Source organism: Lytechinus variegatus, chromosome 18 (assembly GCF_018143015.1).
Source record: "Lytechinus variegatus isolate NC3 chromosome 18, Lvar_3.0, whole genome shotgun sequence".
NCBI lineage: Eukaryota > Metazoa > Echinodermata > Echinoidea > Temnopleuroida > Toxopneustidae > Lytechinus > Lytechinus variegatus.
The window spans coordinates 1,857,170-1,871,862 of record NC_054757.1 but is presented as its reverse complement, the minus strand read 5'-3'; the positions used below and the strand labels follow the sequence as shown (position 1 = coordinate 1,871,862).

General features: G+C 35.4%; 1 protein-coding gene across 1 annotated transcript; it reads left to right on the top strand.

Moving 5' to 3' along the window:
• The first annotated feature begins 2,734 nt into the window (after positions 1-2,734).
• On the top strand, positions 2,735-13,754 carry LOC121432009. The gene is made up of 9 exons (XM_041629820.1): positions 2,735-2,820; positions 4,704-4,777; positions 5,713-5,802; positions 6,270-6,348; positions 8,412-8,561; positions 9,263-9,372; positions 9,869-9,925; positions 11,744-11,818; positions 13,369-13,754. The coding sequence occupies exons 1-9, from the start codon at positions 2,763-2,765 to the stop codon at positions 13,426-13,428; spliced, it is 753 nt and encodes a 250-aa protein (XP_041485754.1). The 5' UTR covers positions 2,735-2,762; the 3' UTR covers positions 13,429-13,754.
• The last annotated feature ends 939 nt before the right edge of the window (positions 13,755-14,693 follow it).

The following is a 14,693-nucleotide window of genomic DNA, read 5'->3' as shown; positions in this document are numbered from 1 at the left end:
TGCAGGCGAGAAAGCCAGAGGCGTTCCACTTTGATTAGCTCATTATGCCAATAAAGCTAATTACACCATTAACATTGTTTAAAGTGAAATACGATATCATAAATGAATTCCTCGTCATAGAAAACTATGAAATAGCTGTATTATTCATATTTTTGACATTTTTTTATTATAAAATGACAAAGGAATATAAATATATATATTGTAATTATATTGTTTATTATGTTAATTAGCGCAGTATACTGATTGCACTAATTACACAATAACATTTGTGAAACGGGGACAATAATGTCACAAAAGAATTCTTCATCAAAGAAAACAATTGGATAGCTGTAATTGTTTGTTTTCAGGCTTTCTCAATATAAAATGAAAAAGGAATATATATATGTTAATTAGTGTATTATGCTAATTACGCAAATTACATTGGTAAAAGGTAAAAATAATGTCATAAGTGAATTCCTAGTCATAGGAAATCATCGGAGAGCTGTACTATTCCTGTTTTCTGGCATTCTTGATAAAAAATGACAAAGGAATGTATATTCATATGTAAAATATTGCTCATAGGTTAATTAACGCATTATGCTAATTACGCTAATTACGCTAATTATAAATAACATTTTTTAAACCGGAAAAATAATTTCACAAAAGAATTCCTCATAGAATAATACCATAGGATAGCTGTATTATTTATGCTTTCAGGCTGTTGTAGTATTTTGACAAATAAATCTATGTGTATATGTTAATTAGTGCATTAGGTTGATTATGCTAATTACAGCAACTGCATTGGTTGAAATGGAAAAATAATGTCATAAATGAATTCCTCGCCATAAAAAACCATAAGATAGCTGCAGCTGTATTATTCATTTTTTTGGACATTCTCGATATGAAATGACAAAGAAATATGCATTTTATTACACACATATATGTTAATTAGTGCAATATGCTAATTATGCTAATTGCAGCGATTAAATTGGTTAAAATGGAAAAATAATGTCATAAATGAATTCCTCGCTATAGAAAACCATAAAAGGGTTGTATTATTTACGTATTGGAAATTTTCTGGATAGACATCCACAAATACATATATACAGTGTATTACACTTATGCTAATTAGCTAATTATGCTAATTAGGCTGATTGCGAAAATTGCATATCTTAGATATTAAAAATATTATTATGCATGGATTCAATGTCACAGGACCTCTTAGAAAAATTATATTGCTTATGTTTTTAGTCTTTCTGGTTTAAGAGAACTAGTATATTACATATCGTGCATATGCTAATTAGATGATTATGCTAATTAGGCTAATTAAAAAAATTGCTCAAGGTTGCCAAGGTGGCAACCAAGCTGAATTTACTTCAATGCCCATCTAGAACACGAATCAACAAAAAAACCTTGTACTTAACAACTTTTCCAGGTCTTGTACATGGCCTATGAGACCGTCTACTGGACTACTTCGGAATAACGCCACAAATGTTCGGATTAACGAACCCTTTTAAGTTTTCGGATTAACGAACATCGAGGTATATGCAATTTGCGTGTTTTGGAATTACGAATCTTCGGAATTACGAAGTGTAACCGAAACAGCTTCCAAGTCAGGCAAGTTATTTTTAGTTGGGTAAAACGATAAAACTGCTGTCCATTGTAATTGATCAGCGAAATACGAAAACCAATGAGATATAAAGGGGAAATGTAAATGAAGTAGTTTATGAAGTGTTTAGAAAGCGTGTGTGTGGGAGGGTGTATGGGAGATGTGTGTGTGTGTTATAAAGTAAGGAAAGGTGTGTGTGAGAGAGGTGATGTGTTATGTGGGAAGGGGTGCGGAGGGTGTGTAAAGGGGTGTGAGGGTGTTGTACGGTGTGTGGAAGGATGGACAGGTGACTTTCTGCTTGCACGCTTTGTTTCTTTTTTCATCTAGCATTTTTTTATAAAGCGTTTTTTGTTTCTATTTCGCCATCCAGCAAAAGTTTTATGTAACCATGGGAGCAGCTAACTACTTAGTGTCAAAATACACTTGAGTGAATAAGCAAGTTTCATAATATATATTTGTAAGACATACTTTTCTGTGTCAATAACCATTTATAGATCTACAATTGAAATCTGCTTACCTAAGCTTACCTACAATTTATCTTCGGGGAGGGCGGGGGCAACATCCTGCAGCTATGCACACATGTGAGAGCTCAAGTTAGTTAGGTATGTTAGAAACATTGTAGGCTATGAAAAGAGTGACTCGACCCCCCCCCCAAAAAAAAAAAAATAATAATAATAATAATTATAATAATAATAACAATAATAATAAAAATAAAATAATAATCTGCATGGTCATAACGTTTTGGTCTTTCTGACCCCAATTAATTTTGTCTGTGTAATCAGAATGAACATTGACGATCCACAATAAGTTTATATTTAAGAATGTATGTATTACTTTCCCTGAGTTCAACATAATTATTCTGAGTCTCAAAGAAATAAAGAGTGTGATAACGACTCTCCACTAGGGTTACAAAACTGCCATCAACTGTCATGAAAATAAACAACCAGTGCAGCGGTTTTCACTGACGCTACTGCAAATAGTTGCATCTGATTGGCGGAGAGAAAATTAGCCAGTAAAAATCACTGACAAATGTTTCCATGAAACCCTCCCCTGTTCAAAGTTTAAACGGATATCCAAAGGTAAACTGGATAAAAGACAATTATTTTCCTGTTTTGATCCAGTGTCCCAGTTAGAGCCTGTATAATTCAAAAAGCAGTGAAAACAGCTTGAAGTCATGGATAAATCATTTTTAATCCTTGGTGTGTTTTCAATTATAGCTCTTTTTGAAACAGGTAGGATTTTTGCTTTGTTATCGTATCTTATTTGTACCATTATCAAATTATATTGTTTTTGGTACGTGCTTTTGACAGAATGTTAATCTATGTGACCATGATGTAGCAATTCGAAAATATCGAATAAATTATATTAATGCACAAGAGCGAACAGCAGCAGCAGCAGTAAATCAGTATTGAAAAAAAGACAGATCTGGGTAGCGTCAATTTCAAATCAATTATATACATGCATACTACTTTATATGTTATACGATGAATGGAACGAATATGAAATTCATTTCTATTCAATTAAACCAATTTCCGAAGCTCTTGGTCTCGTTTCATGTTTTTTGAGAGTATTTTGGTAGTCACTTATTGAACAGATATGGAAGAAATTAGTTCCGTTGCGATTTATACACGTTCTGATAAAGAGTGGCAAAATTATAAGGAGAGGAAGGTTTCAGGTGGAATCACACCATGATAGCTTCTGTACATGGCTTGCAATAGAAAACCTCTTCAATCATTTGCATGCGAGAGAGCGTAGCGATTGAAAGATGACAGTTCCCATCTTTTATTACCTAGCATGTTATACCTACAAAATGGTGTGTAACGAGGCATAGTGGGATGCAAAGAGACCGAACAATAATACTTTAACTTACAAAAAAGTTAATGAAAATTTGATATCCTTTTCATATTTTTATATGCAAAACAAAATTCAAATATCACTTTGCCAAAATTTTGCGTATCCGTGATCTTATTCAAGACAAAATTACCCAAACCAGACCATTAATGATTAGTATAATCCTGCGTACGTTGGTCATGGTAATCGGTAATGGGCCGTTTGTCAGGTATGTGAACACTAAATATGTGACTAGGGATAACCCAAAAAGTGAAAATTGCGTGATTTTAAAACGGTTCTAAAATCACGTAATTTTTATATGCCTGCTGGTCCATGGGTTTATACCTATTAATTTTGTTTTAATACTTTTTAAACAAATTTTGTTCTCGAAGGCTGAAGAGATATATGTCAGACAGAGCAACATAACAGTAAATTTAAGAAAATTGAATTTCAAGTCAATTTAACACCAACGGGTTAATGGGGGAGAATGATCGGTTGCTAGAAAAGTAATGGACACGATGGTGAGACGAATTTGAGGAGTCTTAAACAAGTTCTGGTGACGTCAATGGAAGAGCTTCTCAATTTTAATACAGAAACAGCAATTATTGGGATGTCGAAGACTTGATGGGGGCGTCTGGGTCTAGTGGTCAGGATTCCCGTGTTTCAACCTGAGGGACTTGATTTCGATTCCCAGATACTAAAACCCGACGCATGTAGGTATCTGTCCTAGGGGTCTTTGCCATCACGGTCTCTACAGTATACTAGTCCAGGAGAAGTTAATCCGACAGTTTATATATTCTTGACAACATTTACATACTCTGGACAAAACACAGTTTGTCTATAGCAGATATTGGTAAGATTAGACGTTTTCTCGGTTCGGAGACAAGCCTTTAGTTGACGTGACGTCTTGTAGGTTTTCTAGACAAGTCTGCATAAGAGACGCTGATGAAACGTATTTGCAACAAAACCATGGAAACAAATAATCTCTTTAATTCACGTTGATCATGTTGATTACTTTCGTTCTTTGGGAAATTTCCCCTCATTGAATCGCATATTTCACTTGATCAAAATTATACAAACCTTTTAGCTCCTTTTATAATCATTCATTTAATTCTGTATTAGCACTTTTTTATAAAAAAGGACATCGTCCGAATTTCCGCCCTGTCTAACTCTTGCTACAGAGTGACTTTAAGAAAGAAGACATCGTCCGAATTTCCGCTCTGTCTAACTCTAGCTACAGACCAAAAATCAACTTTTCTGTAATTAACCTTGTAAACTTGAACAGTTTCTACCAAAGATCAATGTGAATCGTGCAAGAATGCAGCCAAGGCTCTACAAGAATCAGGAGAAATAACTAGGGTGAGTTCCTGTTATTTTCCCCATTTCGTTTTATGAGAGATGAGACTAACGTTGAATTCGATTTGTACCATTTAAAAACATCATTTAGTTAAAACATAAGCAATGGGTTTTGATAATTCAAAATAAAGCTCCCAATAAATTGTTTCGTTTGCTTGGGAATCACTAAAGGGCATCCAAATGTATTTTAATTAATATAAGAAATTTTACAGCCAATTGTAAAAAAAAGAACAAGTACCATCGTTCCATTAAAGTATGTTAGGCATACAATAAGAAAAATGATAATAAAAAATAAATCATATATAAAAATACAGATCTTAAAGAAATTAAAATGAAAAGAAATGGCTTCAATCAACAAAATGCCTTTGATTTTATCACACGCATATATATTAACAAGTCACTGCAAAAGACTGAATCCATATTTAGAACCCCTATATTATACCACTCACTCACTATTTCTTTTGTTTTTATTGGTTGAATTAAACAATATTTCATTTGACAACAAAGACCCTATTGAATGAACCACAAAATGTTAAAGCAATTGCGATTCCACATATTCAGGTAAGAACTTTGATTTACATGTCAGTGGGGGAGAATATAAAAATATTCCGTATTTCAAATACCAACGAAATAGTGAGTGGGTGATGTCATCAGTTCCCTCATTCGCATACCGACCACGATATGCATATAATTGCTACGAATGATTTATTAACGAATGAATGAATGTCACAACTTTCTTATTTATAACTTTCCATTTTGATGAAATTTTCGGTGTTATGCTTGTTAGATTTTCCTCTTTTTATTCAAATCAACTTATTTATCAGGTAGACTTGCCCTTGTCGATCTCAATCATCGGTCCTACATCCTTTGATACTGTACTATATAACTACTGTACCTACTGTACTATGACCATTATCATCTCATCATTTTTGTCATAGACTTCTTGTTTCGAAGTAGTCAGCCGAGAAGATGCTGATATTTGTTGGACCCTGGTTACATCTACACAGATAATTACTTTAAACGAAAGGGTGAGCCATAATAATAAAAATAATAACAACAATGATAAAAATTATATTCTAAATATTATATTCCATGTATTTAGACCTGGACCTTTCTTAGCGCTTTTTATATCATGATTGAGATGTTATCTAACTAACTAATTAATGCGATTTTTTTCGATATACTGACCTGAAAGGGGACATTAAACAAGAACCGTTTGCAGGGACTCCTATAATTGTATAAAGAAGATGGGTATTCACTAATAAGCTATGCGAGGGGCGACTCCTTCGGTACCACCTCATGATCAACAACAAAACAATAATAATCATTACCATAATTATAATAATAACAATAATGATAATAATAATTATAATAATGATAATAGTAATAATAATAATGATTACAATAATTCTGACAATAATTGTGATGATAATTGTTTATTTATTATCAATGGAATAAATAAGTATTTTTTGTGTGTATCCTCGACTATTAACAGACACCACTGGATATCTGTGAGGCATTAGACCTGTGTGGCCCGTCCAGGACTGACATTAATCCAGAGCCGGTAAATGTTGGTAAGGCCTTCCTCATCTTTCAAACTCCACTTTCCCATCCTCCCCTCCCTCCATCTCTCTATTCTCTTCCCCCTCCCTCTCTCCTCTATCCCTCCCTCTCCGGCTCCCACTTCATCTCCCCTCACTCTCACCGCCTCTCTTCTATTCATCCCTCCCCCTCTCCCGCTCTTCCCGCCCTCCCCCTCTCTCCTCCTTCTATCTTTCGCTCCATTCTCTCTCTACACAACCCCCCCTCTCTGTATCCATACTTACCTTCATTTAATTTATTTTAATTCATCTCTCTGACCCACAGTCAATCCCATGCAATCAACGAATATGTAGAGCGCCAGCATGTAACTGCCTATTCAAAGGCGTCGTTGGGACTGGAAAATCGCCAAAATATAAATATTTGAAATTAGAAATAAGAATATAATAGATATCTGTATCTATCTGAAAATCGTAGTACTGTAGACCTTAACACATCATAGAGGCATCGTACGATCATCGCAAAGAAATTATACGATCAGTGTTGAAACGTACAGGCATCGTGCGATCAGCGCAGGGCGTCATACGATCGATCTCTAGGCGGCCTCTGGAAAGGTTTTTTGGCGATTTGTGATACCCAACTAATACGTAAAGAAATTATAATGGTTGTTTATTACATAATTCATATCCCATTTTAATGCCACCAGCAATTCCCCCTATAAAAAATCAGTCAGATCTTCCGTACGATTGTCAAAGCAAATTTGAAACTAGGCATTACGGTGGATATAGCTTGTCACACGAGCGAATGACTGGGAAAGATAACATTACACAAAGTCATAATAGGGAGTGATCGCAACCACTACGTAGACGCATTATGGATCGTTGAGAATCTTTTGTTAGATGCCCTATTTAACACAAAGCAGCCATTGTCGAAAATCGGTGAATCACAATGTCACAGTGTCGTTGTGGACAAACGACATTTGTCCCGAGTGCAACTTGTGTGAACTCCGAATCTTAGGACGATGTCTTGTCCCGTTACACAAGTTTTCGACAGTGACCTGATTGATAGCTCTAATCTGTTCATTGTAATTTGACGGGCATCTTCAATAGAGTCTCAACGTTCCTGTGTAAGGGTTGCAAAAACTTGCTATTGACGCAGTCACACCCTTGAAACTGACTCCAGACCGACCAAAGCTGGAAGAGCTACGTTATTACCAATGACATACCATCGATTGGTTTGTAGTCGGTTTCGTTGGTATGACTGTAGCCTACAAGGCTCGATCCTCGGTGGGGCTACTTGAATTATAACATGATAATTATGTGCCACACCAATTTCGAAAAATAGGGGGCTCTGGAACTAAATCTTGGTCTTAAAATGGGGGTCTCCGGAATGGCTCAGGGATCAGCGATCGGTAAAGATGCAATTCTCTAGAACAGACCATAAAAATGGGGGTCTCCGGCAGGGGCGGAAATTTCTCCCAAGAGGTAGGTGGGACAAGGGTCTGGAAAATTTGACAGGCAAAAAAAGTAAGGCTATTACCTAAAATTTAAGGTCATTTCGACGAAAATATATTTGACGAGAAAAAAAAGGTCATCTCGTCTGAAAACGCACGTTTTATTCCCATTTTGAGTCACACATTTCTTAGCATCACCAAAGACCAAAAATAGTAGGGGGGACATTTGATATTGTGTCCCCCCTTCTATTTTGAGTAGGGGGGACAAGTCCCCCTGGGATTTCCGCCCATGGTCTCCGGAACTCATTATATCGAACATGCATTCCATGGCAGCAGCTATGGTAGTGCACTGGAACGAGAAACGCAAATCTGAGGGTGTCTGCATATGGACCGGGTAAAAATAAAAATTTCAATGACTAACTAACTTAGTGATGCTCTGGAACGGAAATTTATGCTGAACATGGGGGTATACCAACCACGGCACATGCGTATCATACAATATACTTAGTAGGACTCGAGAATCCCTAAAGGGGTACGTGTACGAATGGTTTCCAGCATGTATTTACCTGCAATTAAAAAAAATATATTAAAGGATATGTTAATTGCTTCGCTAACTTCATTTGATAATTTATTTTCTTTCTCCAGCGGAAGGTATAGGTAGAATAGTCACACACCTAGCGGTATCTTTCATCTCATGGGTAACTGCTACCACGGCGAACATTGCTTCACCTGCATCAGTCTTGATATCTGGCCGAAAGAAGCGTGATCTTTTCTCTGCTTCAGGAAACATGGCTGGTAAGTTCCCCTGACCATAATTATGACCGCATGCATTGGTACAAAATGATCCTTGGATCATTTGCGGATGATAAGGTCAAAGGTTATCTAGGGGTCAAAAGATCATATTTCATATTTTATTGTTCGCGAAATCAAGCGAGGATCGTGGTTCGTGAACCACCTTTGTTACGAAAATTTTCTAACAATAATAAGTTTGGAACAAACCCTTTAATTTCATTTTAAAACAGGCCAAAGGGCACCCATTACAAACAAGGGCGCTTTGCTCCATGCTTTTGAGCGTCTTTGATTTTTTTTACGCGCCTTGTTCCCCCCCCCCCGAATTTTTTTTTAAGGCTGTGAACCCGCAAATGATGTTATGACGTTTATAGCGTTGGATGTTCTTATAAAGAAGCATCGTTTCGGTATTACCGACAAGCCATTGGCTGCATCTAAATGCTCATTTACTTCGTTAAAAAGCGACAACTTATAGGCCTACTAGGCACTTTTCGATTTGCATATTTGCATCTAGAGCATCTTTCCATGACGTAATTTTTACGCACTACGCATAAAAGTCAAAGTTTCAACTTAATGTTATTTTCAACCCACACAAATGAACTTTCATGATCGTATAATTGGATTCTCTTATGATTGTAATTATGAATATAGGAATATAATCTCTTGGTTACTGGTTACTTTAAATCTATATTGTTGTAATGATACAGAGATCTATGGGGTGGAAAATGATGAGATGAAGAAGGTGGATCCAACCGTCAATCCAACCGATGACACTCCTGATCCAATAATTGCAGCCAGGAAACCATCCATTTTAAAAGTAAGAATTCTTTTTATTCATAATCTTCATTACCTTGATTACAGTTTTCCGCCTCCTTCCTATGGGGAAAGTTGGATCCGCCCCTGGAAGTAACTGATCTGCACATAGTTCCGTACGATACGGGCATGTTCATAAACTAGAAAATTATCTTCTTTTTTTAAATTCAGAACCCTGCAAAAAATCATTTTACCATGTTTACGGGCGTGTGCAAGGTAATGGTTTCAGCCTATATAAGATCATGGACCCTCCATGATAAGATGGTGGCGTAATGAAGTCAATTCATAAGGTTTATTCAAGGGGCCTGTTGCATATAACTTTTTACTTGAGAAAACTCTGGTAAAAACTGAAAACAAAGGTTAGTTTGATTTCTGCCATTGACTTTAACACAGGGCAAAAACTCCGGTAAAAACAACCTGAGTTTTCTCAGGTAAAAAGTTTTATGCAACAGGCCTATAAGGTCTGTCTTTTTTTCATAACCATTCCCTTTTGTTTACAGGTAATGTGTGAGTTGTGCCGACTGAAAAATTCGCCCGACTTTTCGGACCAAATAGTGGTGAGTATATTGGGTCATTTTATGTGATGCCTTGCAATCCATCCTAACCACAGTGAAAATTTTGAATTAATATTCATTTTCCCTTTTTTTGTTGCTGTCGTTGTGTTTTTCTTTCGTTATCTGCCTTAGTTTCATGTACATCACCAGGTGGTGACAAATATGACCAGCCTAACGAGGACTAATTAGTCGTCAGGGAAGGTTGTTTATAATGATAGCCAAAAAAGAAATTTTGGTATTCAAAAAGCATAGCTTATCTTAAAAAAAATAATTCTTCTTCTTCTTCATCTTCATACTGTCAAAATTTCAAGTTGTAAAGTTGAATAGAAAACAAGATACAAGAGTTTTGTGGGAAACTGCTTGACAATTTCAACTACTTGTGTGGGTTATATTGGCAATCAATATTGACAAGTTATACAGATAATTTAAAGCTTAGGATCTCCTTTTTTCAAACTATTTGGTCACAAATAATCCACCAATGCAGGGGCGGACCAGGATTTTCGAAGGGAACATTTTTGTTCAGGAAAAAATCTGACAAGCAAAAAAAAAATGATCTTCACACTTGTGTAAGACCAACATTTTCCACTACGTATATAATTATGACATATATGAAGAGTTTGGTTGCAAAAGGTTTTTTTTTATTCTCACTTATTGCAATATTTTTTATGATGAACTTAATTGTCATGATGTACTTCCCTATCATGTGAACATAAAATTGGGTATATAAGAGATCTACCTGTCTTCACATTTTTTTTAAATATTCCTTTCCAAAAATTTCTGTGTGGATCTAACCCCTTTTGCAACCAAACTGAAATGGACCTAACCCCTTTTGAAAAAAGAGAGATTTTTCTTTTGTCATTTTAGTTCAATTTTTAATGGGAATTTCAACTTATCTTTGGTATCATCTTATGGAGCTACTGAAAATATATACATTGAGACAAAAAAAATGGACCTAACTCCTTTTGCAAGTGAGCTCTTCATACATGGAGGGGGGGGGTTGTTGGGGCACGGGCCTGATATGCCCCCTCCCTCCTGGATGCGCAACTGCGTCAATGCAATGTCCGATGGAACTAAAAAGTGACACCACCCCTTCCCAGTATTCGTCATAAGCTATTTCAGAGATAATTCTTGGCTGTGATGTCCTTTTGGAAACTGGTGTATTTTGGACAGTTGGACGTGAACTTTTTTTTATTAATCTGCATGCATACGCTGCTAGACCAATGTCTATTTCCCCGTCAGATTTATCGCAGCGAGTTAAAGGTGCTTTCAAAAAAACATTTACTTTCATTTCATTACTTTCGTCAGGATTCTTTGTATTTTCAACAAAAACTCTTTACTCAAAAAAGTGTTTTGCTATTAAAAAAAATGGCGAATATATCCCCATTCCTTGTTATTAAGACAACCACTATAGCAGCACAATCTTGAGATGACGACACCCTTATTCCTACTGATAAAAAATAGCTTGACAAATCTTTGGCCCAAGCCCCTATTTTCAATTCTTTTTTTTTAACCAAATAAGCTTCATGTCCTCTTCTTTTTTGTATCAATAGAAAGAATCACAGAGAGATCCTGTTTCATGACGTCATCACCTAATTAATTCTTCATGAGAGAGAGAGAGAGAGAGAGAGGGAGGGGGATAGTTGCTCATTGTCTCTTGATTTTATCAGCCTTGATTTTTTGTTGTTGATTATAACTGATTTTCAGTTGTTCTTTACTCCTGCGTATGTTTTTTTTTTCAAATATCTTGTAATTTGCTAATGAAATCGCATTTTGTAATATTATGCGGAGACCACGTTAATCATATTTAATAACTTTTATCAGGATGGCGATGACTGGGACAAGCACTTGATGGGGATGTGTCACTCACTTCCACAAAACTTCATCGACCAGCGAGAGGTAATATACTATTTTAACATTTGGAGAAAAATGTGCAATTCCTATCAAGGAACATTATGACTAATTATTAATTAGTCACGAAAATGGTGATACATTTCATTGTTGCGACGTTTTCACCAATTGAAGTATCATATTCCAAAAGGAGCTAAATCCATATTTAGCATTTTGTCTCGCGGCAGCGGCGCCGTCAACATTGAAATCTTAACCAAGGTTAAGTTTTTGAAAAGTCATCATAACTTAAGAAGTATATTGACAAAGTTGGATATAAGGGTAATCAAGTATTACAAAACATCATGCCCGAGTTTCAGGTCACATGATCAAGGCCAAAGGTCATTTAGGGTCAATGAAATGAGACCATGTTGGGGGAATCAACATTGAAATCTTCATAACTTTAATACCTAATCCTAAGAATCAAGGTTACTAAACCTTATTAGCTCATCTGAAAGTGGTAATTCTTCTAATTTTTACTATCAAATTTGAAATTGCCTAATGAAATACGAGGTATAAGAGTTTTCTTTAAGAAAATTCTTTCCGGACTGCGTGGAAGTTCCCCTGAGATTATATTGTGCCTATCTCATGCTTGAGTGAAACCAAAACTTCAAAACTTGTACATCAAATCAAGTATTTAATTAGTTTTGACAAATTATATTATATAGACCTCACGCAATTGGCGTCTTAATGTCATAGCGCCCTCACTCAGAGGATGTAGGAGTACGCGTAAAAAAGAGTTGTCAGCGATGTGCCAGCCGCAGATCGCTAACGCATGCAAGGCACTTGGTGCGAAGGTGCGAATAAACGTGTGCTTAAGTGCATGAATTTACGGATCTTACACCATATTTTAATGCGATTTGGGGCCCGGTCAAAATGGAATATCTGCTTATTTTTGTCTGTTTATAATTGAAAAAAAAAACATTCCCAAGCATTGAATGGTTTGAAGATTTCAGGATAAAATCATTGTCAGCAGTTTTCTATATAATGTCAAATTACTAAAATATGTAAGGTAAGTGCTCAATCAGCTATCTTAAATAAAATGAAAATTTTGCCGAAAGAGGGCGCAAGATTTAATTTAAGTCCCAACGGCCAGAAATGTCATTTTAAAATTCTAATGGGTTAAAAGAAATGCATTCAACGACATACTCATAGACAGCGGAAGCGGGGGGGGGGGGGGGCTGTCCTCCCCTAAATTTGAGGTGGGGGGGTAGACCCCCCTAAAATTTTTGTTGATAACCTTTGGGGGGGGGGCTTGTCCAATTTTTTACCTGTGTCCATCCAAATTTTTTGGCTTCCACCGCCAATGCTAATACGCTTTTGTAATGTTGTAAAGTTAAGTGATACGCGAGTATAGCTCACATTCCTGACCCTTTTTGAAAGCTAAAGACGGGCTTTAAGATGTCTCCTTTCAAGATCTATGAAAATTATCAGAATTTATTCTGAACAACTTACTTATTCTTGATTTTGGGGTGGAATATATCATGTATAACTTTATTTTAACTCTGACTACATGGACTAGCGACAATAATATGTTTATATTCTTTATTTCTTCAATACAGTGTATTCCTATACTGAGATCCTGGCCTCAACACCAAGCGGAGATATGTCCGAACTGTTGAAACATCAGACTTTGGTTTAAGGCCTATTTAACGGCTATTACGAGAGCGCTGCGGGATTTTGAGATCCCTTGACTTCCCTTTGGAATAGGATTCTTTATATTTTGATAAATCTGAATTTGTGATAATAATTATCATTACTCCGTGAAACTAGGCAAAAGTTTACAATTGCCATATAACTTTTTATTTTACGCCAGCTTTTCATGAGAAATTAAGTGTCGTGATCGTTTGATCTTTCTCTAGTTGCTTAAAGGGCTGAAAATAATAATTAATAAATAAATACAAAGAGTAAAATTTACCAAGCAAAACACTGAAAATTTCATCAAAATCTGATAACATATCAGGCAGTTATCATATTTTAAAAACTATCAATATTTTGTGAAAACGTTTACATGCACGCCATCATGAATATTCATTAGGCAGTTAGGTGGGCATATGATGTCATGTCCTCACTTCCCCTTTCTTAAGTTATTACATGAAATAAAAATCATTTCATATATTTATACATGTATGTAGACACAGTATCACCCTTGTAACAAAATAAGATTCAGCAATGAACATCTTATTAGTTGTCAACCCAGCTTTTTTTTCATTCTTTATGGGCAAAATATCAATAAATATATTTTTTTACACTTATTTACGAAAAAAATGAATAAATAGAAAAATAAAAAAAGAAGTGAGGAAATGGCATCATATCATTTTCGGCCTGGAGTAGATAATTTAATTTTGAATTACCTATACAACTTGTGTACAATCACATTAATTAAATCGTTTGATTGAAAGCCATTCGAAATAACGTAATGGATTTACCGCCCTTCCACACGGTAAATAAAATAGTCGGCAACACTATTTCCGTACTAAATAATGTGAAATATATTGCTTTAATCAGTAAAAATAAAAATAATGATACATTCATTAATTTTGACTTCGTAGTATTTGCATTGGATTTGTACATGAAATCACATTTTTGAGATTCTTTTTTTTATCTGTTATGTATATTCGGAACCGTGTACCGCGCTTCGCGAATTCGTTCATAAAAGTACTCATACTGTCTTGTTAATTGTTTTATTGAAGCTTATACTGTAAATTAAAAATAGAACTGGAAATACCAAGATGCAAATTCGCAGTTATTGCTCGTTCGTAATGATAAATAGTTTAGCAGATTTAAAACAAATGTTCTTTCTTTGATATGAAAGGCATGATTAACACAAGTTTTAAATCACACAATCATTTAGGCTGTTTGTACATTTTTTTTGAATAATGACCTG